The sequence below is a fragment of the Acanthopagrus latus genome, chromosome 17, assembly GCF_904848185.1.
Source record: "Acanthopagrus latus isolate v.2019 chromosome 17, fAcaLat1.1, whole genome shotgun sequence".
NCBI lineage: Eukaryota > Metazoa > Chordata > Actinopteri > Spariformes > Sparidae > Acanthopagrus > Acanthopagrus latus.
This window is the reverse complement of record NC_051055.1, coordinates 17,656,631-17,677,476: the sequence shown is the minus strand read 5'-3', so window position 1 is coordinate 17,677,476 and position 20,846 is coordinate 17,656,631. Positions and strand designations below refer to the sequence as shown.

General features: G+C 42.7%; 2 protein-coding genes across 9 annotated transcripts; one reads left to right on the top strand and one right to left on the bottom strand.

The window, feature by feature from the left end:
• Positions 1-862: 862 nt before the first annotated feature.
• On the bottom strand, positions 863-6,747 carry rnf41l (ring finger protein 41, like). 6 transcript variants are annotated; one of them, XM_037074567.1, is made up of 8 exons: positions 6,615-6,724; positions 6,171-6,224; positions 5,589-5,843; positions 5,268-5,480; positions 4,481-4,620; positions 2,167-2,329; positions 1,938-2,058; positions 863-1,687 (listed from the first exon to the last, which is right to left on the bottom strand). In XM_037074567.1, exons 4-8 carry the CDS (start codon positions 5,471-5,473, stop codon positions 1,283-1,285), a joined length of 1,035 nt encoding a protein of 344 aa, XP_036930462.1. In that variant the 5' UTR covers positions 5,474-5,480; positions 5,589-5,843; positions 6,171-6,224; positions 6,615-6,724; the 3' UTR covers positions 863-1,282. The 6 variants fall into 6 exon arrangements, with proteins under 6 accessions (XP_036930462.1, XP_036930464.1, XP_036930463.1 ...); XM_037074569.1 differs by lacking the exon at positions 6,171-6,224 and adding an exon at positions 5,964-6,119 and having other exon boundaries at positions 6,671-6,724; XM_037074568.1 differs by having other exon boundaries at positions 6,671-6,715.
• Positions 6,748-6,855: 108 nt separating this feature from the next.
• Positions 6,856-18,946, top strand: rad54b (RAD54 homolog B). 3 transcript variants are annotated; one of them, XM_037074563.1, is made up of 16 exons: positions 6,856-6,999; positions 7,643-7,812; positions 7,936-8,128; positions 13,482-13,730; positions 14,032-14,331; positions 14,460-14,622; positions 14,753-14,978; positions 15,465-15,551; positions 15,656-15,776; positions 15,860-15,999; positions 16,096-16,386; positions 16,482-16,645; positions 16,992-17,253; positions 17,579-17,645; positions 17,740-17,937; positions 18,018-18,946. In XM_037074563.1, exons 2-16 carry the CDS (start codon positions 7,675-7,677, stop codon positions 18,236-18,238), a joined length of 2,820 nt encoding a protein of 939 aa, XP_036930458.1. In that variant the 5' UTR covers positions 6,856-6,999; positions 7,643-7,674; the 3' UTR covers positions 18,239-18,946. The 3 variants fall into 3 exon arrangements, with proteins under 3 accessions (XP_036930458.1, XP_036930460.1, XP_036930459.1); XM_037074565.1 differs by lacking the exons at positions 6,856-6,999; positions 7,643-7,812; positions 13,482-13,730; ... (10 more) ...; positions 17,740-17,937; positions 18,018-18,946 and adding exons at positions 10,636-11,013; positions 11,703-13,247 and having other exon boundaries at positions 7,990-8,128; XM_037074564.1 differs by lacking the exons at positions 6,856-6,999; positions 7,643-7,812; positions 13,482-13,730; ... (10 more) ...; positions 17,740-17,937; positions 18,018-18,946 and adding exons at positions 10,433-11,013; positions 11,703-13,247 and having other exon boundaries at positions 7,990-8,128.
• Positions 18,947-20,846: the final 1,900 nt, after the last annotated feature.

Sequence of the window (20,846 nt, the reverse complement as noted above, 5' to 3'; positions counted from 1 at the left end):
TTACCAACAAGTGTCATGTTTTAAAAAAGTTAAACCAAGAATTTTGTGTAAAATTCCTGAACTACAGACAGCGTTTTCCACCCTCAGCACCAGAACATCCAAGTAATCATACTAATGTCAAAGACTAGATTGTAAGCAACACATGCAGTTTGAGGCTGTTGTGACATCACATTTTTACTACACAATTATTGTGTTCAGGTGAATTCACAATAATGATATTGCAATATCTCTAGACACTTTCTGGGAAAAAATGCTAGCAATCAAATCTATTTTTAACTCTGTTTACTGTGTCTCTTGCCCCTTTTTTAGCAAACAAATTACCCTCAGAAACAAGTTTAAGGAGGTTGGAGAGAGTCTGAAACTGTAACTAACAAAGGGAAAAATTTCAACTGATTTAACTGATCAATTACTGGTAAAAAGGCAACCAGACAAATACATAAACAAAATCTGCACAAGGATTTACATCTTTGCTGGATTATTAAATCTCATTTTTTGCAAAATCTCTAATGCTGTTCTGTAGTCTTCATTGAGATGATCACAACCAAAACACATCAGGTGTTCACCACAAATTGACCTTAGGCCAAACTGTGGCCAATTTCCTCTTGGAGGGCCAAAACTGAAACTTAATGGTCGGCAACTGGTCAGAAGCAAACGCCTCTTGTATTGTTAAAGTGCAAAGAAGGACCCCAAGATCTCTCATTTTGCAGCTTTTTCTGTGAACCTCTGCCTGCTTTGCTCAGATGCACCCCTGATTTAGACTGACACCTATGGAAGATTACTAATTCTGAGTCAACAAACAATTTTGAACATTTTAGGTCAGTTAAAAATGTAAAGTTGTGGACTAGGTTTTGCAAGACACCAATCAAGCAAATGATGAGGAAACTAGGAATAATTTGATCCAAAGAAACAAGAAAATTACTCGAGGTAACTGTTTTTATTTCAAACCTGAAGGACACAAAATAATTGACATTACAGAATAATCAGTTTGCATAAATGATCAGGGGTGAGTCTACCAAGTGAATGAATGTCTGCAGTATCTCATTAGCCTACAATCAAGAGACCACTCATTTCTTTCAAACAGCGTACATAGACTGAATGTTTTGTTCTCCTTCAACTGTCATTTTTCAAAATCCCAAAAATCTATGACTGTAAATGCCAGAAACTACAGAACCTACTGGGCAGACATTACAGTTTCAGAGGTAAATTCTTGTTTTAAACAACCAAATATAAAAAAAAAGAAATCTTTTCTGGTTTGGCCAATCCTCCCACCAGTCCCGTCTTCTCAGATGACCGTCACCTCCCGGCTCTTCCTCTTGATGCAGTCCAGAGTCAGGCTCCTGGTTCCTCCCTTGCGCGACCCCTCTCCCAGCTGAGGTGATGGAGGTGGACCCGACACGTTTAAGCCCTGAGCTGAATGTAGCGAAAGACTGGAGGCGTGTAAAGACGCCTCTCTCTGCTGGTGTCTCGTCAGCTCGGCGTGTAGTTCCCACCCAGACGTCTGCTGGTCCTCCTGATGCTGCTCCCTGGCTGCCTGTTCGAGGGGATGCTGACTCCTGGTTGGCTGCAGGTCTCTGAGGAGCTCCAGCAGTTCCCTCTTCTCCAGCTCTGCCTCTGCCAGCTCCTGTCTCCTCAGACGCTCTGCTCCTAACAGGGCCCGCATGTCGCACATCACACGGGACAGCTGACCCTGGATGGAGATGACGCAAGACAACAGAACATGCGTCAACGTTGGTTTCACAGCACAAACTTATCCTACTAGTTGATAAGTAACCTGTTCAGTGTTTCATGTTGTGTTTATTTAATCTCGTGAAGTTCTAAATTAAACTAAACTCAAGGGAAATTAACGTGTCCTCAAGTGGGAACTGAAGTAATGTGCCATCACCCTAAATCTTCACGTCAAGCCTGTTAGGTATACATGAGAAGGATGGAGATGTCACCTTGAGCTCCTCCACCTCGTTCTTCAGCTGCGACTCTTTCTGCACCATGTGTCTCCTCTGTGAGTCCAGCCTCGACTCCATCTCTCGTCTTACCTCCTCCACCTTGCACAACATCTCCGCCCTGCCGTGAATATTTAATGAGACACAAATGTGAATTAAAAAAAAAAACAAACCAACTTTGCTCTGTGTTCAGGACTTTGGGGGAGAGAGTGAGAATGGATACACATACCTGAGCATCTCCACTTCGGTGCGCAGCTCTGCCACACAGTTGTGATGCGATTGGTCGATGGAGAGAAGGGTGTGGCCGCAGCCATTAGGACACTCCCTGCTGCGGAAGTTACATTCGGACAGGTGAGCCTCCAAGCCCCGCCTCTCTACCTGCACAGGACAACCTGAGAGGACAGAGATGGACAGGCCTCATGTGAAGCAACCATGTACCCGGTTCACATGTCTTACAAGTCATAAGACTACAGACAGGAGAGGAAGAGTTCTTAAATATTTCTCAAGTGGGTCTGTATTTACTCACTAAACTGAGTTTATTCAGTCATGAAAGACAGTTTGTTTGTTTAGTTTCATGAGGCATGAAATAAATCAGACAATAGAGATCTTTCTCTTCTGATATGTATTCCCTAAACCAAATAGTCATCGTTAGAAAGTGTGTTTTGTGTGAGATGAATGACATGTATCTTATTCTGTGTTTTATATCTTGGGTATGTGATTTATTCATGTTTCATGTTATCCTGACAGCATCTGGGATGGCATAAACTATTCTTATCTATTTCCAATTATATTTGTTCTTTGGTCAGAGATTTTAAGCTGATGGAGGAAAGCAAGGACACCATTCAAGGATAATTATAAAAACAAAAAGCTTCACACAGATCGTAGTAGACTGGAAGACCATTACTGCTAGTTAAAAAAAGAAATAGTGAAAACTTAGTCTTGATAGAAGAAAATATGCCCATGGTAAGTTATAATTATGACATAAAAACTCATAATTGAGATTGAAAGAAGTCAAATTGTGAGATAAAGTTCCCTATTATGTGATGAAAAGTCATATAAAAGGACAAATTATGAGATTATCTTTGATATCATATAAATGCTCATCATTTAGACATTTATCCCATAAATAAGAGTTTTGATCTCATAGTAACAATGTTAAATCTCATGATTTCAACTTGACATTCAATCTCATATGTGTCACTTTTAAATCTAATAATCACAGTTTAGCATGCAGATTTCTTTTCGTCAAGGTTAGTTTTCCTCCAAACTTTTTTCTGTAGCTGGTGGAAAAGGGCTTCCAGACAGCAACAGATATATTTTGTGTAAAACTGTATGCTGCTGTGTAGTATTAAACACTGCACTAAAGCCACACTGCATGCACACACTGTATAACTGTACCTACCACAGTGGTAACATATGTACTCTCCACCTGCCAATGACAGGTTACAGACGCGTCGTGAGCACAAGAGCACATGCTTGTATGTACATATCCACTTTAAACTCGCTCATGAAAGAGTGATGGAAAGTTGACCCTGAATGCACTCTGTGTGAGGTCTACGGGGGGCTTTCAGCTCCCATAGGTGCGCTAGTTTGGGATGTAGCCATGGCAACAGAAGTGCCACCTGCTGCTCCCACACACACAGGTGTCACGTTACCTTCATGTGCCACACATCCACATGGACAACCATTTAACGAACACAAACACGACCCATAATCATTGTAAAAGACCAGTGACAGAAAGTAACAAAGTACTGTAAAGGTCAGACTCAGGTCATAAAAGTAAAGATATCGTGTTAAAATTAAAATGTTACCTTGGAAAAAGTGAAAGACGCTTATACAAACTCTGCTAGTGAAATATAAATGTACTTAAAATCAAAAAAGTAAAAGTAAAATTGTATACAAATACATTTTTACATGTATGTATATTCTGTATATGATGGTTTGATAAGCAGTTAAAAAAACACCAAGTTATCAACAGGATAAATTAATTTGAAATACTTTGACTCTGATGCATCATACAATCTGTAAAGTAGCTTGTACCTAAAGCTATCAAATCAATGTAGTTGAGTAAAGAGTTTTTAAAATGAAGTGGGACAATAAAGCAGCAGAAAATGAAAATACTCAAGGAAAGTACATAAAATTTGTACTCAATCACAGTACTTGAGGAAATGCACTGAATACATTTTATCACTGCAAAGAACATTAAAGTATTGTGAATGTACTTGTACTGAGGTAAATCCACTTCATGCCACTTCTCTTCAGAGGGAAATACTGTTCCTGTTACTTGACTACATTTGCTATAGTTACTAGTTACTTTGATTTTTCCATACAAAATACATAATGCATTGTTTTAGATCAGCGGTGTCAAACTGATCCAGTAAAGGGCCATGTGGCTGCAGGTTTTCATTCCAACCAAGCAAGAACACACCTGACAGTTCTCATCCTCATGATCGAGTTATGAGAAGCTCTGCTGGGATTTACGTGCAGTCATCATTATAAGAACAGGTAGGTAAAAGTAACCCCTTTGGTTGGAGGCTTCTTACCTGTGTTAGAGCAGGATACGAAGGCAAACTCGCACTCATCCTCATGTGTGTGCAGGCTCTCCAGCGAGCAGACCGCCTCACAGCCCTGCCCAGCATTCACACAACGGATCTGCAAACGGGTCAGGTCATTACGCATGTACCTGTCAACAAACACAAACAGAGTATTAGAGACATAAGAACCAGAGAGACGTGTACATGTGTGACCCCAATGAATAGTAGAAAGACACAGTGATAGAATGTAACGAAGTACATGTACTCAACTCCGCTACAGTTTGGAGCCAAATATTGAACCTCTACTCCACTGCATGTATGTGATACTTTCGTTACTAGTTACTTTGCAGATTGCATGCTGCATCAGAGCCAAAGTAGCACATTTTAAAATGTATCTATTTTGTCAGATAAAAAGAAAAAAAACCTTGTTTCCAGTCATCAGAAAAATGCTGAATATCTGATCTGATAATCAGCCAAACTGTTTAACAATCAACCTGTCCTAAACAGTTTTTTTTTTTTTTGTTCAGGTATCATTCATAGCCTGATTTATGTAACATTTAATTTCCTGACATCATGGTTATGATTTATCGATTGATAAAAAAAAAATAGTGTATATATTTGATAAGAAATTGCCCAATTTGCATATTTAAACACATCATTTCAGAATAGAACTGCCTAGATCAAAGTCATCGCTGTTAAATTCTTACTCTGTTAGCCTGTAGCATCTCCCCATAAGAATGAACTATAACAATGGAGACCTAATAGAGGACACACGCGCTCAGAGTTGTACACAGACCTGTACAGCGGTTTGAGGCTGCTGATGTCCAGTGGAAGTCTGTCCTCGGGACAGGAGTGGTGATGGAGCAGCCAGCTGCTGATGCAGGTGCTGCAGAAGGCATGTTCACAGGGCGCCTGGAGGGGGCGCTCCAACACGTCTCGACACACACAGCACAGAAGACCCTCATTCACATAGCCCACAAACCTCTCCAGATCATAACCCATCCTGCAACTGCACGGACAGGTCAAACAAAAGCTGGGAAATAAAACGCTTCAGTGTTGCTACAGCTCATTTATGTCTTGTTTTGCTGATAATTAACTTTAAAAACAATGTTCCTACCTGACAAATGCACTACTTCATCCAACTCTTTCCTCTTCTTCCCTCCTTCTGTTGATTTCCACCCCTCTTGTCAGGTAAGGCCTTCCCTCTTATCCCTCCACAGCTACGGTCTCTCCTTCTTCATCCTCTCTCTCTTGACTTGTTGCTCCATCGAGGTGAGGGTCTCCTTTCCCTTAAAGCCCTCCCCTACCTTTGGGAGTGCGTCTCCATGGAGAGGTATCCCTTACAGCGAGGGTTCAGGATGCAGGCAGGCAGCTGTCAGACGAGATCAGATCAGAACAGATCAGACAGATAGATGGACAGAATTACAGGAGAAGACAGACACACTCCACAACAGAAGAACTCTGCAGCAGTGTGTTTTGCTCATTTCCTCACCGATGAAGCCGAGTTCAGAGATTACTGCTGTCCCTCAACTGTTTCTGTCTCTCTTAATGACCATCCCTATCCTAGGTTTCTCTCTCTCTCTCTCTCTCTCTCTGGATGTAGGATTAACTTGGATTACACTCTCTCCTTCCCTGATTGGATTACAGGCTGCATGACATCAGATGACACAGACCACAGAAATCAAAGAGCAACACAAACCTCTGGACTCATCCCAGGCCTTTATATTCCTTCAACATCCATTTCAGTTGTCAGCTGTGAAGAAGTGTTTAGATCAATAACTTAACTAAAAAGTCAATGAATGTACACATCATTCACCAGAATGACATCTGTCAGTATTAATACAAATGTAATCAATTGTTTATAATGAATGATACATTCACCCCGAGGCTGCATTGCTAGTCATAGTGTACCCAACATAAGCTATTGTCACTGTTTGGTAGATGACATGCTCATTATAGACATTTGAAATATAGTTCGAGTACTTGTAGGCTACAATAACTGAAATTGAGAAAATAGGAAATACACGTCAAATGAAATGTGGCACAATATTGATGGGAACGAAGAACATTTACAAAAAACAAAATGAAAATTCAGATATGTCACAGAATAAACAATCAAGTTAAACTCTAAAATACACTTAACCAATATTCAGTGGTGTACTATCAGTAGTATCAGAATATAAGAGAAACATTAAATACATTAGCAAAGATCACTTTACTACTGCACAAACTCCGCACCAACATCCATTAAAGGGGTGGTGAGGAAGTTAGGTAAGCTCGATTTACCACACCGATATTGACAGGTTCTGGAAGTATAAGTAAGATGGGGCCGGTAAACGACTGAGGTGATAAAACCAAACGCATCCCGGTCAATTGGTAGACGCCCACTTTCGGAGCTCAACCAATCACGTTCTTCAAAACATTCAGCGGGAGAAACGGAACAGTACAGAGAGTTTAGGGAAGAAAAAACAAGGCATTTTGCGGAACTAGTGACAATTTGTGATCTTAAATCGTGTCAACCAGCTAATGTAAGTTCGTCCGAGTGTGTATTACACGTTGTCACACGTTATAAAACATGGCATTACGAAGGGTTTTACCGGGGCGGCGGTGTTAGCGACGTTTGGTAGCTTGTGGTTCAGCTAGCTTGCTAACATGTCACAGTGATGCTAATTACAGGTTAGCGCTAACTAACTTCACGTAGCTGGAGCTTGTGTTGAGCTTGTCTAACTAACCTGGTGTTAGATTTTGAGAGATCAAACATCATGAAAGTGGAGATAGTTGCGTTTGATTTGTACTTGTCAAAATGCAACGAAGATGTTATGTGTCTCATAGGCTGTTAAGAGTTAAATAATTACACACTATTTATATATTCACTTGTGTCTGAGAGAGAGGGTCAGCAGTGGTGATCATTTTGTCACAGCCAACGACACCAACACTGAGTTACAAAATTAGTAATACAGTTATGTGGGGATGAACAACTCACAGATTTCCTTTGACATGTTTTCACTGTAGTGATTTATTTGTGAATGTTCATAATGAAACAAAAATACAATTTGTTAAAGGCTTTTAAAGACTCATGGGCTGGTCCTGGGCCACTGACCTGATGCATGAAATTATACCTGCACAGTTGTCAGGATTATTGTGTTAATGCTCATTGCTTTCTGTCTCTAGGAGATAGATTATTGTGGGTTGACAACAGAAGAATGCGGCGATCAGGAGCTCCCAGCCAGCTCCTGGGTAATGCAGTGAAAAAGCCACGGTTTATGCCTCCTGGAGCATGCACTGCAGCTGAATCCAAGCCCCTCACTCCCAAATTTGGTTTGGGCAATGCACTCCAAAAGGTGAATTTTTTTTTTTTACAGCATTTCATCTGCAGTATTATCTCTGATGCGTACATTTGATTCTGATCGTCCAGCCTTGTTTCAGTCTTCCTCATCTCATTCTCTCTTCCTTCTATCCTGCAGGTTCAGCGAAGTCTAGCAGCACCAGTTCTGAGTAAAACGGATGATGAGGTCCAGCCCAAAGTGGCCCAGGCTGCCCCAGGCTTGTCGAGGGTTCTAGCTCGTGTTCTTAATGCAGTGGACAGTAAGGAAAATGAGGCTGAGACAGGACATCCTTGCACTGACTTGGATAATACAAAAGACATCAAACCAGCAGGTAAGACACAAAGATCGTGTGGCTGAGTATCTAGTATGGGCAAGAATGGAGGACAGGGACTGGATACAAAAAAAGAGTATCTTAAGTCTTTTAGTCTTAAGTTCTGAATCACCTGCCATAAAAGCTTGATCCAGTTCAATCATATGAGGGAGGGGACTGCTCTATATTTCCTGTCAACTCGGTTGTCCTGTCAAAGCACGGCAGTGCAAGTGTCTACTGTAAAATTAATTAACAGTGTGTTTGCTGCTACAGGTGCTTAATTAGATTAAAGCCATCAAAAATGGTATTTACATACATGCATTTATTTATATCTGTATAACTGACTATTTTCCAATTGTTTGGAGATTATATACAATGAATTTACACTTCAGTTGCCTGAGAAATACTTAAATAAACAACATAACACAAGGTAATTAAATTATCCTTGATGTTTTTAGTTACCTACATGGGTCTCCTCCTACTTTTGTTGTGCAATCCAACCTACAGTGATAACTAATAACAAGTATCCATCTTGGTTCAGGGACCTCAGTGCAGTCCTTACTTTAATGCACCTTGTAATACCTTTTTTATTGACAAAAAAGGATAACATACCAAAACTGTTGAGAAGACAATGGGATCTTATACAAATTAAATATACCGGTAAATAAAACATAAGCATATTAGGAACACAAAGTAGAGGGATCAAAAGACAATTTCATAAAACAATGAAATCAGTCATATTTTAAGGGAAGAAAAGTTCTTTAATCGTTCTTCAACTTTTTATACTCTTTTTGTTAGGTATGAGTGATTTAAGAAATCTCAGTAGTGATAATGATTTGTCACACAAATTAAAAACTGTAAGAACAGGCTGTCTGGAGCAAGTCACTGCTCTCCATGGTGACAAACAGATTCAGAGATGTGAGAACTGGCTTCATAATTATTCTTCTATTGAATCCCTGCAATGACAGTTTACTTGAATGAATGTATGAATTTATTTTGGTTGCATACATCTCAAGAAACATTTAAGGTGATTTATTTTACACACAATTTCTCAGGTTATCCTATATACTTAGTTCAGTGAAGGACAATAATATTTGATCTTAAACACCTGTACAGATGTAAACCCACCCTGAAAAGCTTGAAAAACTCTCCTTCTCTCAAATGAAGTCAGACTTCTTGGTTGTTGACTTGGTTGCCTTTTTTAGAGGCAGGAGTTAGTCTGCTCTAACTCAACACGCCCAGTTCTCTCCACGTGTTATTTTTATTCTCACTGACACTGAGATTCATTGTTAAAAATAACCTCCGCCACCGTCACAACGACACGGGCTCCATGTTGCTTCCACTAGATTTGAGTACACGATCATCGTGATTGTCAGGAAGCTGTTAAATGTCCCTTATTTTCTTTTCAAACAATTTCTACACAACCACCGGTGTGATGCTGTCAGCAGTGATGCGGAGCGACATCGCTTTCTCATGTCGCAGCGGCTCATTGTCTCTTTGTGGCTAATAATACCACACACTCACACACACGCAGGAGAAGGATGTTGAACCGGGCGGGCTGATGCTGAGTGACAGCAGGTCCAGCATTATGCAAATTGGCGGGGTAGTGCAGCGGCAGCGGCGGGCAGATTAGGACTCAGGATCAGTGAGCCACCGCTCCTCTTCCTGCAGGAGCAACTAGTGCCTCTGTTGTCCTCCGTGAGAAACACGCGGCTCGCACGCTCTCTGGCCGCGGACACGTGTTTAAATCTCATCAATCAGTTCCCTCCTCGCGCAGCTGAGATTTGTTCCACGCGCTGTTCGTAAAACGGTACACAATGGATATAACCGCTCTGCTCCTGCGGGCATGCGCAGCGCGCTCACAGACCCCTCCCCCACTCAGTTAGTTAAGCCAGAGCTATTTCAAAGCGTCACTCACTTTCAAAGAAATACACCCCTGATCCTTAGTAACCTCTAACACATTGTTGTTATGAGTGTTTCCTCCTTTGTGCAGGGCACAGACCCTCTGCTGATGCCGTCCTCTTGTTATAAAGCAGAGACAGTGGCTGTGCTCCGTGCTGTGCTTGGTTTGGGGTTTACAGAGACCGAGCTGTAAGTAGGTCGGGCTGGGCTTAAGCGGCTTAGCTACGTCAGCCTAAGCTGGGAGGAATTCATCCAAAGCCCTCCGCGGTAGGCGGGGGCCTAAACGAGGCTGGCCTAGTTAAGCCTGATTCTTATTGTGTGCAGCACAGCCTGTTTTTTGTTGTGCAGCGTAGCTGAGAGGAACCAAGGAGTAGGGTATGAATCCATGCACATGTTAGACATAGCTTTATGTTTGATTTAAAGAAGAAGAGCAGGAAAGTGCGAAATGAGTGGGAGTTAGACCAGTGTTAGCCTCATCACCGTGGACCAAAAGAAGCCAGCAGCAGGGACAAAATAAAGACAGGTGGGAAGAGCGAGGAGCCATAGTGTTTAATGGATAGACCTGACTTGGTCTGCTTGAAACCGCTATGCTCTAAGATGTCGTCCAGCTCCGTGTTTCTGTCCAGTATGGTGGGTAAGGCTCGCTCCTCCAACTTCACCCTCTCCGAGAAGCTGGACCTGTTGAAGCTGGTCCGCCCTCACATCCGCATCCTGGAGGAGCACACCAACAAGCATGCAGTCATCGTGGACAAGAACAAGTGCTGGGACACTGTGGCCGAACAGTACAACGCCTTGGGAGGGGACAGGCCCCATCGCACAGCTCAGGGCCTCAGGACCCTCTACAAGAGGCTGAAGGAGTCGGCCAAGCAGGAAGTGATGCAGCGGAGACACGCCCAGCCAGAGTACAGAGCCAGCATCTCAGAGCCAACCAGGAGAATTATGGAGATGATCCCTCACCTGTTTCACCACGTGCCCATCCATGAGAAGGACCAGGCTCTGCGCAGGTAGAGTGTGACACACACTACCAACACAGACATACACATGGTGGGATAACGCAACAGTCTGGTGAGAGTTTAGCAAGTTCAGACAACACCATTAGTTTGTGGCTGTGATACTGATTCAGCTGGTAGAGGAGGCGGAGGGAGGGGCTGAACTCCCATATCCACAACCCAATCAGATTACACACTCTGTCTACATCATCATGCTCAACAGGAAAATACAGCATGTTCTGTAACTATTTTGTTTGTTTATGTACAGTCACAAACTCTCAGTAGGCTTTAATCTGTCAGTTTTATTTCAGCTGAATTAGTTTTAAACAAAATAAGATGAGCACTGATCACAAATTACACCCCAATTAAATGTTTTGCTGTTAGAGCCAAGGAAAGTAGGGATAGTGAGGCTGAGGAGAAATCTATCAACAGAGTACTGAGTACATTACTTCTTAAGAAATTGCAAATTACTTAAATCAAGGCAAGTAATTCATTTTAAATATACATTTTTATTGAATAAATTGTTTGATCAGTGTGCTTATTTGATTCACAAGTTTGAAAATGTCTTTGAAGCGCTGTTTGAGGCTCAGATATTATCTACAGTATATATCAACAGAGATCTTCACACACCTCACATGAACAAGATGTACACAGTCAATAAATGCTCCTGTCTAACTTCTTTTTGTCCCTCGTTCCATTTTTAGATTAATATACAGCAAGCACAACTCTCCGATCGAACATCCTGGCAGCAGCTCCTCCCTGGCTGGACTCCAGGATTACTCAGCAGCTGTTCCAAGTATCCCCCATGAGGTGGTCCAGCTGGACCCTGAAGAGGATGTAAAACCACCGCCAGACCTCCCCATCCTCTCCACGCACACAGGGTCAGAGCTGGACGGAGGCCAGGAGCAGGAGGGGGAGCAGGACTTGGGGAGTGTCCACGATTACGAAGCATCCCTCTCTCCCACCCCTTCCTCCGTTAACATTCCCCTCTCCACCTCGCCGCTACCCTTACGCCACGACCTCTACCCCAACGACATCTACCCTCACCACGAGCCTGAGAGGTATCGCCCTTTGCACCTGGCCAAAGAGGAGCACGAGCTGGTGCTGGCCAATCACAGGAAGGTTGCCATGTACCTAGAGGAGAAGCGGGAGGGGCTGAAGAGGAAACAGGATCTGGAGGAGGAACTTCTGCGAGCCAAGATTAAAGTGGAGAAACTAAGAGCTGCTCGACTGAGACACGGACTGCCAATTCCTCTATAACAAGCATGAACACGCACATCTGTGTCAGAAAGGGAGAGGATCTGAGGACTTAACAGTTTCATGTTTGAGAACTTGAACTTCTTTTGGAAACATAGTGCCTCGTAAGACACTAAAAGCCTGTTTGTGTACTGCAGGATCGTGTTGCCATCAGTGTCTGTCCATGCTCGTCAGTGTTAAAAATCTATCATCTGTCTCACACTTATTGACAGAAGCTGCAACAAAGCTTATAAATGCTGACATTACAAACACTGTGAAAGGCCAAAATAGGTTGAATTAATGTGAACGTCCAGGTTATGGAAGGGAATGGTAGCAATGAATGTAATGAATGTGTACAATGATTGTGCATTTCCTGTTTACATCTGCCTCTAATATGGAAATTCCAGCATAGTGTTAATGATCTTTACTATCCAGGACTGTTACCTACTCTAACGATATACTGAGGTCTTCCCCAGATCATATCAGAGGGATTGTTAATGCTCTGTTCATTCTTATTTAGAAGACTTATACTTGATTGATGAAAGTCAGATGTTTAAACTGAAGACGCATTTCCATGTAGCACTTTAGGTAACCAAATTAGGGGTGCGTTTTTCAAAATTTGGGCAACAACGTTCCACTTTTTTTTTTTTTTTTTAATGCAGAGAAATGTTCCGATACACAGGATTGAAGCACAAGTTAAATTGTCAACGGCCTTAACAAGCAATGCTAATGATGACGAATCGTGTTCTGTGAGTTGCTGAATTTAGATGGAGGTTAGTCAAACATGTTCAAGTCAGACTTTGTCGCCGTTTGCTGAATCAAAGGCCAGTGGGAAGGAAGTGATCACAAGGTGGGAGATGTGGGCCTGGCTTTGTGACGTTATTGTTATTTAATGTGCTGTGTGTGACTGCGTCATTGATTGTATTGTAATGTTGGTAAACGCGTGTTGTCAGTTTCTTTTTGCAGTTTGTCCATTTGTTCACTTATTTCTATAAAAAAAAACTGGGATATATTCTGCTGGTCTTGTGTTTATTATGTTTCAAAGAGACATATGCTGTCATGATTCTCGCACTTCAAATTCTTACAAGGCACAAGTTTTTAAGCACATGTTTATGAAGGGGACTGTCATCCTCTTTATGAAGGTCTAGTATGATGTGTAGACTTGGTGCAACAGTGACATCCGCTGGTTGCTTCTGTCTAAGATATTTTGTTTGTTATTCACTGTGTTGTCTGTCTTTGTGTCTCAGGAGCGAATGGTTATCCTCACTTGACTCCTGGGTCACCTCTAACCCCTCAGCCTTCAGTGGGGTCAGCATGCCTCGCTGGAGCTGCAGGTTCAGACTCTGGCTGCAGTCAGGATGGAGCGCGTTACTTCAGTGTGGTGTGGTGTAAGGCCAGTAAGAAGAAGCACAAGCGCTGGGAGGGCGATGCGGTCCTGGTTACAAGAGGACGCACAGCCACACTGAAGGACATGGAGGGCAAGGACATTGGCAAGGGTTAGTTAGTTTTTCATTATTGTTCTTAAGTCAGGTGGGAGGAGAACTACAGCTGCCCGGGATCACCCAAAAAATCTATAACTTAAGTGGCTTTGAATTGTAATTTAATTATAATGATAATAATTTAAGGAAACATCAAGTATCAACACTGTCCTCTGATCCTAAGTGTGCTCTGTTGTACATGTAAATAATTGCTGGCTACAGGTAAAAACAACTATCTTGGAGTGATCCAAAATATTAAAGTTGAAACAATACAAAACTATGATAAAAGACTCTAAAATGCCTGCATGTTTGTGTGCAGGAAGTGGCTACAAGGTGTCCGTGTTGGCCTCCCTGTCTGAGGGAGAGACCCTGATGATTGGAGGGAAGGAGGTGGAGGTGATGGGGATCATTTCTGCTGAGGACTTTGCCAGGGGACGTTGTTTTCTAGATGTCCAGGTAGAGAAAGAGGAGCCGCAAACAAAGTCCGTTCCACCTCCCTCTCGTCGCTTGGCATCCAAACCTTTCTGCCCCCCAACGATGGTTGGAAAAGCAAATCAACTAGGATGCAAACCAGAGGAGGAACAAACCTGCAGACCTCGCCATGACCCACTGGCTCCAGGTATGTAGATGAAATCAGAAACTAATTATTCCCTGTTAGTTCATCATCTTATTGGATGTGTTTTTTATATGTTCTTCTGGTGAATAATACACTCAATTCTCTCTCTTTTTTTTTTTTTATTTCTGCAGGCGCATTGGTGATGCCTCGTCCCTCTCCTAACCACCAGTGGTCTAACAACAAGTCCGGACTTCCTGTGGTTGATGTTGTCGTTGACCCTCACCTGACCAGTCACCTGCGACCCCACCAGAGAGACGGCCTGCTCTTTCTCTACGAGTGTGTCATGGGCCTGAGGTACTATGGCTGTTCTTGTAACATGTCTTGTCAAGTGTTGTTTAAAGAAACCTGTCTAAACCTCACAGCAGTTACTATTATTGGGATTCCTAATGGATCATGACGATGTGTTCAACCATGTGTACTTCAGAGCTGTGGGACGCTATGGAGCTATCCTGGCTGACGAGATGGGTCTGGGGAAGACCCTCCAGAGCGTGGCGCTGTCCTGGACGTTGCTCAAACAAGGACCCTATGGTGGGAAACCAGTTGCGAAGCGTGTCTTAGTGGTCACACCTGGCAGCCTTGTGCAGAACTGGGGTGCAGAGTTCAACAAGTGGCTCGGCCGTGAAAGGATCAGTGTTTTCACTGTGGATCAGGTGAGAAGAGAGAATTCTTGCTTTTGGATTTACAGGAAGCTCAAGCTGCCTGATGACAGCACAAGTAGAACGATTTCTATTAAATCAGAGGTTTCAGGTTAAATTCGTTGTGCAGCAAAGCGATTTTATACATATGGAATTTCATTACTAGCAAGCTCATTGCACTTAGTCTTGAGGAGAATTTAGCAACAAGTAATGTAAGAATATGATGAACAATGATAATGGTAGCAAATACTATAAAATGAATGCAAAATAATTGAATAAACACTCCCACAACATAGATATTTACAACAATGTTTAGCTTCCTAAGAAAGAGACTTCACTAAGGTGATACCAGCAGTGCTTTTTTAAAATGGAAATCTTAAGGTGTGGTTTTCAAAACTGTAGAAATTGTATTTGCATTACTTTCATAATGAATTGCTTGTTCTCTTGATAATCAATCTAGCTTGTAGTAAAGTGTTGATACACATTCTTTGTTGACCACAGGACCACAGGGTGGAGCAGTTTGTGTTGTCCCCGCTCCACAGTGTTCTTGTGATCAGCTATGAAATGCTGCTGCGCAGTCTGGAGCAGGTATGTTGACCTTCTGTCTCGCTGTCTACTTTGCATGTTACAAACAAATCAGGTTATATTGTCATTTCGTTTTTATTTATAGTGTTTATTTCTTGTGTTCTCAGATACAGAAAGTGGATTTCGGTCTTGTCATTTGTGACGAGGGCCACAGGTTAAAGAACAGCAGCATCAAAACGTCCTCAGCCCTCAGCAGCCTGAGCTGTCAACGCAGAGTCATACTAACAGGTACACACTTGATGGGAAACGTGTGACTGATAACTACAACTTTCTTTAAAGGTGTTATGGTTCATTGTTTCTGTGTTTTGAAGGCACCCCAGTACAGAACGACCTGCAGGAGTTCTACGCTATTATTGAGTTTGTCAACCCGGGGATTCTTGGGTCGTCAACAGGGTACAGGAAAGTGTATGAGGAGCCTATTCTGCGCTCCAGACAGCCCTCCTGCAAAGAGGTGATACTACCAATTGCTTCTTCCCTTGTATTTAGTCACATCAAATATATAGACAACTGAATCAAACATTAAACCTGATCTCATATCTGCCAACAGGAGGAGAGGGTTTTAGGAGAGGAGCGAGCAGCAGAGCTCTCTCGCTTGACGGGCATGTTCATCCTGAGACGGACACAGGAGATCATAAACCGCTACCTGCCTCCTCGTCTCGACTGGACCCTGTTCTGCGAGCCGTCGCCTCTCCAGCTTGATCTGTACAAGCAACTCCTCTGCCACAGAGTCTTCAGAGCCTGCCTCCAGAGCTCCACGCAAACTCACACACACCTGGCCTGCATCACTGCACTCAAGAAGCTCTGTAACCATCCTGGCCTGCTCCACTCAACTGTGAAGGTAAAGTTCTTCATAAGTCAGTATAGATACGTTGAAAGTAATCATCCTGTTTCTATATTTGGATATTTGGCTCACTATGTTATTTTTTTATTCAGGAAAGAAAAGACAATGGTTCAGACGAGAGCTCTTTATACGAGGGCCTGGTCGAGTTCTTCCCAGAATCCTACTCCTCAGGTGGATTCAACACTGCTGACTCTGGAAAACTCCTGGTTCTATCAGACCTGCTGACCGCCATCAGACAACTCAGCCCCTCAGACAGGTGTGTATGATTATGTGTGCGAGTTTCAGGTGTTTTACTTGCAGTTGCATTAGGGCTGCAACCAATGATTGTTTTCATTTTTGAGTTATTTTTATAAAAAATATAAAAGGATTATAATTGCTTCGGTTGTCTGACAAACAGTCTAGAACCTAAAAACTCTTCATATACTGTCATAAATGACAAAGAAGAGTCACAAATCTTTAAATTTAAGAGGCTGAAACTAGCGATTATTTAAGATCTTTTCCTGAAAAATCACAAATCATTTTATCAACTGATCGTTGCAGCGCTAATTTTCATGTGTGTATTTTTGTCCATGCATTCTGACACAATGTGTGTGTCCCTGCAGGGTGGTCATAGTGTCCAACTATACTAAGACACTCGACATGCTCCAGGACTTATGTGCACACATGGGCTACACCTTCTGCCGGCTCGATGGACACACCCCCACCAACCAACGACAACGGCTGGTTGACAATTTCAACAGTCCCTATTCTCAAAACTTCCTGTTCCTGCTGAGCTCCAAAGCAGGTGGGGTGGGGCTTAACCTGGTGGGTGCTTCCCATCTGGTGCTTTATGATATTGACTGGAACCCTGCCAATGACATTCAGGTAAGACAGACACACTCAATATTGACATCACCTTGCCTGCACACACACATTTGGGGTGCTTTGACACTTTACATATCTGGTTCTATTTGAAGGAACTCAGGTGTGTTTGCACATGGGATCTGTTTTGATTGAGCTGGTGTGAAAGCTGTCAGTCGAAGTCTGGTGTTAAATTAGCAGGAGCGACTATGGATTGTTCTTATCCTTGCACCAAATCATCCTCACTAGATGTGTCAAGGCACCCTCAAAGTATATCGCATATCCACTAGATGGTGCTGTGTACACATGTGTCACTCTCTCTCGCAATTTTTCCCTCTACTGTGTCCAGGCCATGGCTCGAGTATGGAGAGATGGACAGAAGAAGACTGTGCACATCTATCGTCTCCTCACAGCCGGTCAGAATACACGAAAACACACAAAGACGCAAAATGTTCATCATATAGCATAATGAGAAAGACAGTTTTATGTCTGGGTGTTCCTTCCTTGCAGGCACTATCGAGGAGCGTATTTTCCAGAGACAGGTGTCCAAACAGGGGCTTTCTGGGACGGTGGTTGACCTGGGCAAAGGGGCAGATCACACCAGCTTCTCCACCAGTGAGCTGCGAGATCTTTTCAGCCTGACAGACACACCCTCTCTGACACACGACCTGCTGAACTGCAGCTGCAGCATGGACGGCTCCGTCCAGGGTAGGCACATAGACGCACGCACCAACGGCAATATTTGACTTCACTGCGACTTATTAACTCACTGTTTTCTTCACTCTCAGCTGTTGTGGAGGAGGAGGAGCAGGTTTCTGATAGGCCGTGCCAGCTTGGTCGCCAAGGTGACCGCGGGGGGGCAGCACAGAAACATCTGAGCATGTCCGAGCTGATGCAGTGGAGACATTTCTCTGGTGACACACACACCTTCTTGGACCCCTACCTTGATCACGCACAAAACCACATCACCTTCGCCTTCCAGACCACCATCTCTCACATGGCTCACTAAGCACGCATGAGATTACACTGTAGATACGGATGACTCACACAGACAAACACATATATTTCTTCTGCGTGTTTGTCTTCAGGCCTTCTGGGCTTTGTCCACATCCTGGCTCCAACATATGTCTAAAACACACAGAGGTTCCAGCAGTTTTGAGTGACTGTTTGTGAGATTCTGCTTTTGTCTTGAATGCTTCTTTATTTATTCAAAGACATTTTCAATAAAACTTTATTAAATAAATGAAATTTAAAAGGTATGTGTAATAAACAAGCTTTTAAGGAGTTGCACATTGTTTATTGACTGAAGATACCCTCCTGGGGAGAGCAAAGCATTTTTTTGATTTTTGATGAATCTAGCAGGTTGAAAGAGTGCCAGCGCCAGTCATTAGCCTGAGGTTTTGTGCTGTATGTTATGTGGCGACCTTGTGAAATCGGCAGAGATTTTTGGTGTCTGTCATTCTTCAGTCTGTTATTTTACACTGGCCTTTTTATGCGCTTCAACAAAAAGCTGCTGCGTGGGGGTTACGTGGCTGTTTGTTTCTCTGTGTGTGTGCGCACCCTTTATTGGCATGTGGTTAGTGCTCTGGTCTGTCAGCTTGACTGAGCTCCAGCACAATGCATCTTTACATAAACATTGTAATTATTATTTATTGGATGATCAGCACTCTGCATGATTGTTAAGCAATTCTGTTGTATAATAAATGGGTCTCTGGGATGTCAAGCTGTCCTTTTATCCTTATGACAGTTGTAGCTCAGCGGCCTATCAGCCTGCCTGGCGTGTTGGAGACAGCGTGGCCATTATGCAGGCACCTGCTGTTTCTTGGTGGCCAGAGTGTGAATTCAAACTCTTGTGCCAGAATTCAGCTTTTCATCTTCAAACGAACCTTACATATGATATTGCATATTTTTATTATGAAATTAAGAGTAGGCTCACTGAAGTCGCATCTGTTTTGGATAATCAAACTGGACTGAGTCTACCGCCGAGGTAGCTGCTCTGTGAGACTGTACTGTTGGCATGGTGGTGCTTGGAACTAAATGCTTACATCAGCATTCTAACATGCTCACTATGGCTACAACTAACTTTATCAATTTATTTATTTATCTGTCAGGTCTAATGCCCCAAAATACTGATACATTTCCCAAAGCTACTATGCTGCTTTTTAGAATTTTCTCTTTTTGCCTGACCAACAATCCACAACCCAAATGTATTCAGTTACCTGTCCAAAACATTAAGAAATCCAGAATAATTCCTCATCAACTAGTGGCATTAATGATTCAACAAAGTAGTTGGTGAAACAATAATCGATTAATCTATTGAGCACATTGCGTACTTTGTCTCTATGTGTGGCCCTGCGATGGACTGGCGACCTGTCCAGGGTGTCCCCTGCCTTCGCCCTAAGTCAGCTGGGATAGGCTCCAGCCCCCCCGCGACCCTGCAGAGGATTAAGCGGCGTACATAGAATATGTACAGATGATGGATGGATGGATGGACATTGCGTACTTTGTTCACCATCTTAGTTTAGCAAATGTAAGCATGTAATACTATGCCAATTAGCAGTACACCAAATACATCTGAGGCTGAAGGGTAATTTTTCAACTATTCAGTCATAAATTGATGTGTTGGAAAAATGAATAAAACCTTCTTGCCAGGGGGAATGAATGTGTCATAGCAAGCAATGCAGTCCATCTCACAAAAATCAAACCTCGGCCTCATGGTGGCACTAGAGCAGTGTTTCACAAAATTTACCTCAGAAAATATTAGCCAAGTACCATCATTATGACTGAGTTCATGATCATTTTCTGCTAACATTAGCAGCTGCTGCGGACACTTCAGCTGCACTGCTTAAGTAACCACTAGCACTTGTGCCCAATTCACTGTCGTCAACTTCAACAGGGCTGCTTGGAATATTCCCATCTTGCTATGTCCTTCTCTTCCAAATAATTCCTGCTTTGAGCCACATTTACCTTTGCTCATGACCTGGCCATCACTCATTTTTGCTGTCACGCTTTAGCTTGTAATTAATCATGGATGACATATTTGCATGTGACATGTATGTGACCCAGCAGGTTTAAACAAAAAGCTTACAAGAAAGACAAAACTGTTTTAAAATCACATTTCAGTGAGTAATCAACTCAAAATTGTGTTATATCTTTTCAATTTTACAGATAGTAGAGGTAGCTCATGTACAACTGGTGGTGCTATGGTTTGTCCTATTGTTACTAGATGAAATCTCAGGGATTCATCTACAATCATTTGGATGCATCCTTGAATGTACCATGAATGTCTGTACTTCATGGCAATCCATCCTCGTGATGTTGAGATATTGCACTGAATAAATGAAAACTTTGACCTGCTAGTGGCACTGGAGGAAGAACTGAAGGACACCAAAGTCGATAGGATTCATCCTCTGGGGACCATGACTGCCTGCACAGTTGTTGAGATGTTTCAGTCCGGACAGAAGTGGTGGACTGACCAACGCACAGACATTTCTGTCACTAGAGCCATGACACCAACATGAGTAAAAATGGACTACAATACAAGGTTCATACATGTAAGTCCAGACAAGGATACAGGCTCGTCTCAGCCTCCGACAGAAACCTGTGGGTGGCATAGC

Coding starts and splice junctions, on each gene's coding strand:
- rad54b (XM_037074563.1), top strand. CDS start 7,675: ATGCGGCGATCAGGAGCTCCCAGCCAGCTCCTGGGTAATGCAGTGAAA. Junction 8,129..13,481: donor AAAAGACATCAAACCAGCAG/GTAAGACACAAA, acceptor TTTGTGTCTCAG/GAGCGAATGGTTATCCTCAC. Junction 16,646..16,991: donor CAACTCAGCCCCTCAGACAG/GTGTGTATGATT, acceptor GTGTCCCTGCAG/GGTGGTCATAGTGTCCAACT.
- rnf41l (XM_037074571.1), bottom strand. CDS start 5,473: ATGGGTTATGATCTGGAGAGGTTTGTGGGCTATGTGAATGAGGGTCTT. Junction 2,330..4,480: donor CGTATCCTGCTCTAACACAG/GTAAGAAGCCTC, acceptor CTGTCCTCTCAG/GTTGTCCTGTGCAGGTAGAG. Junction 1,688..1,937: donor ACGAGGTGGAGGAGCTCAAG/GTGACATCTCCA, acceptor ATCTCCATCCAG/GGTCAGCTGTCCCGTGTGAT.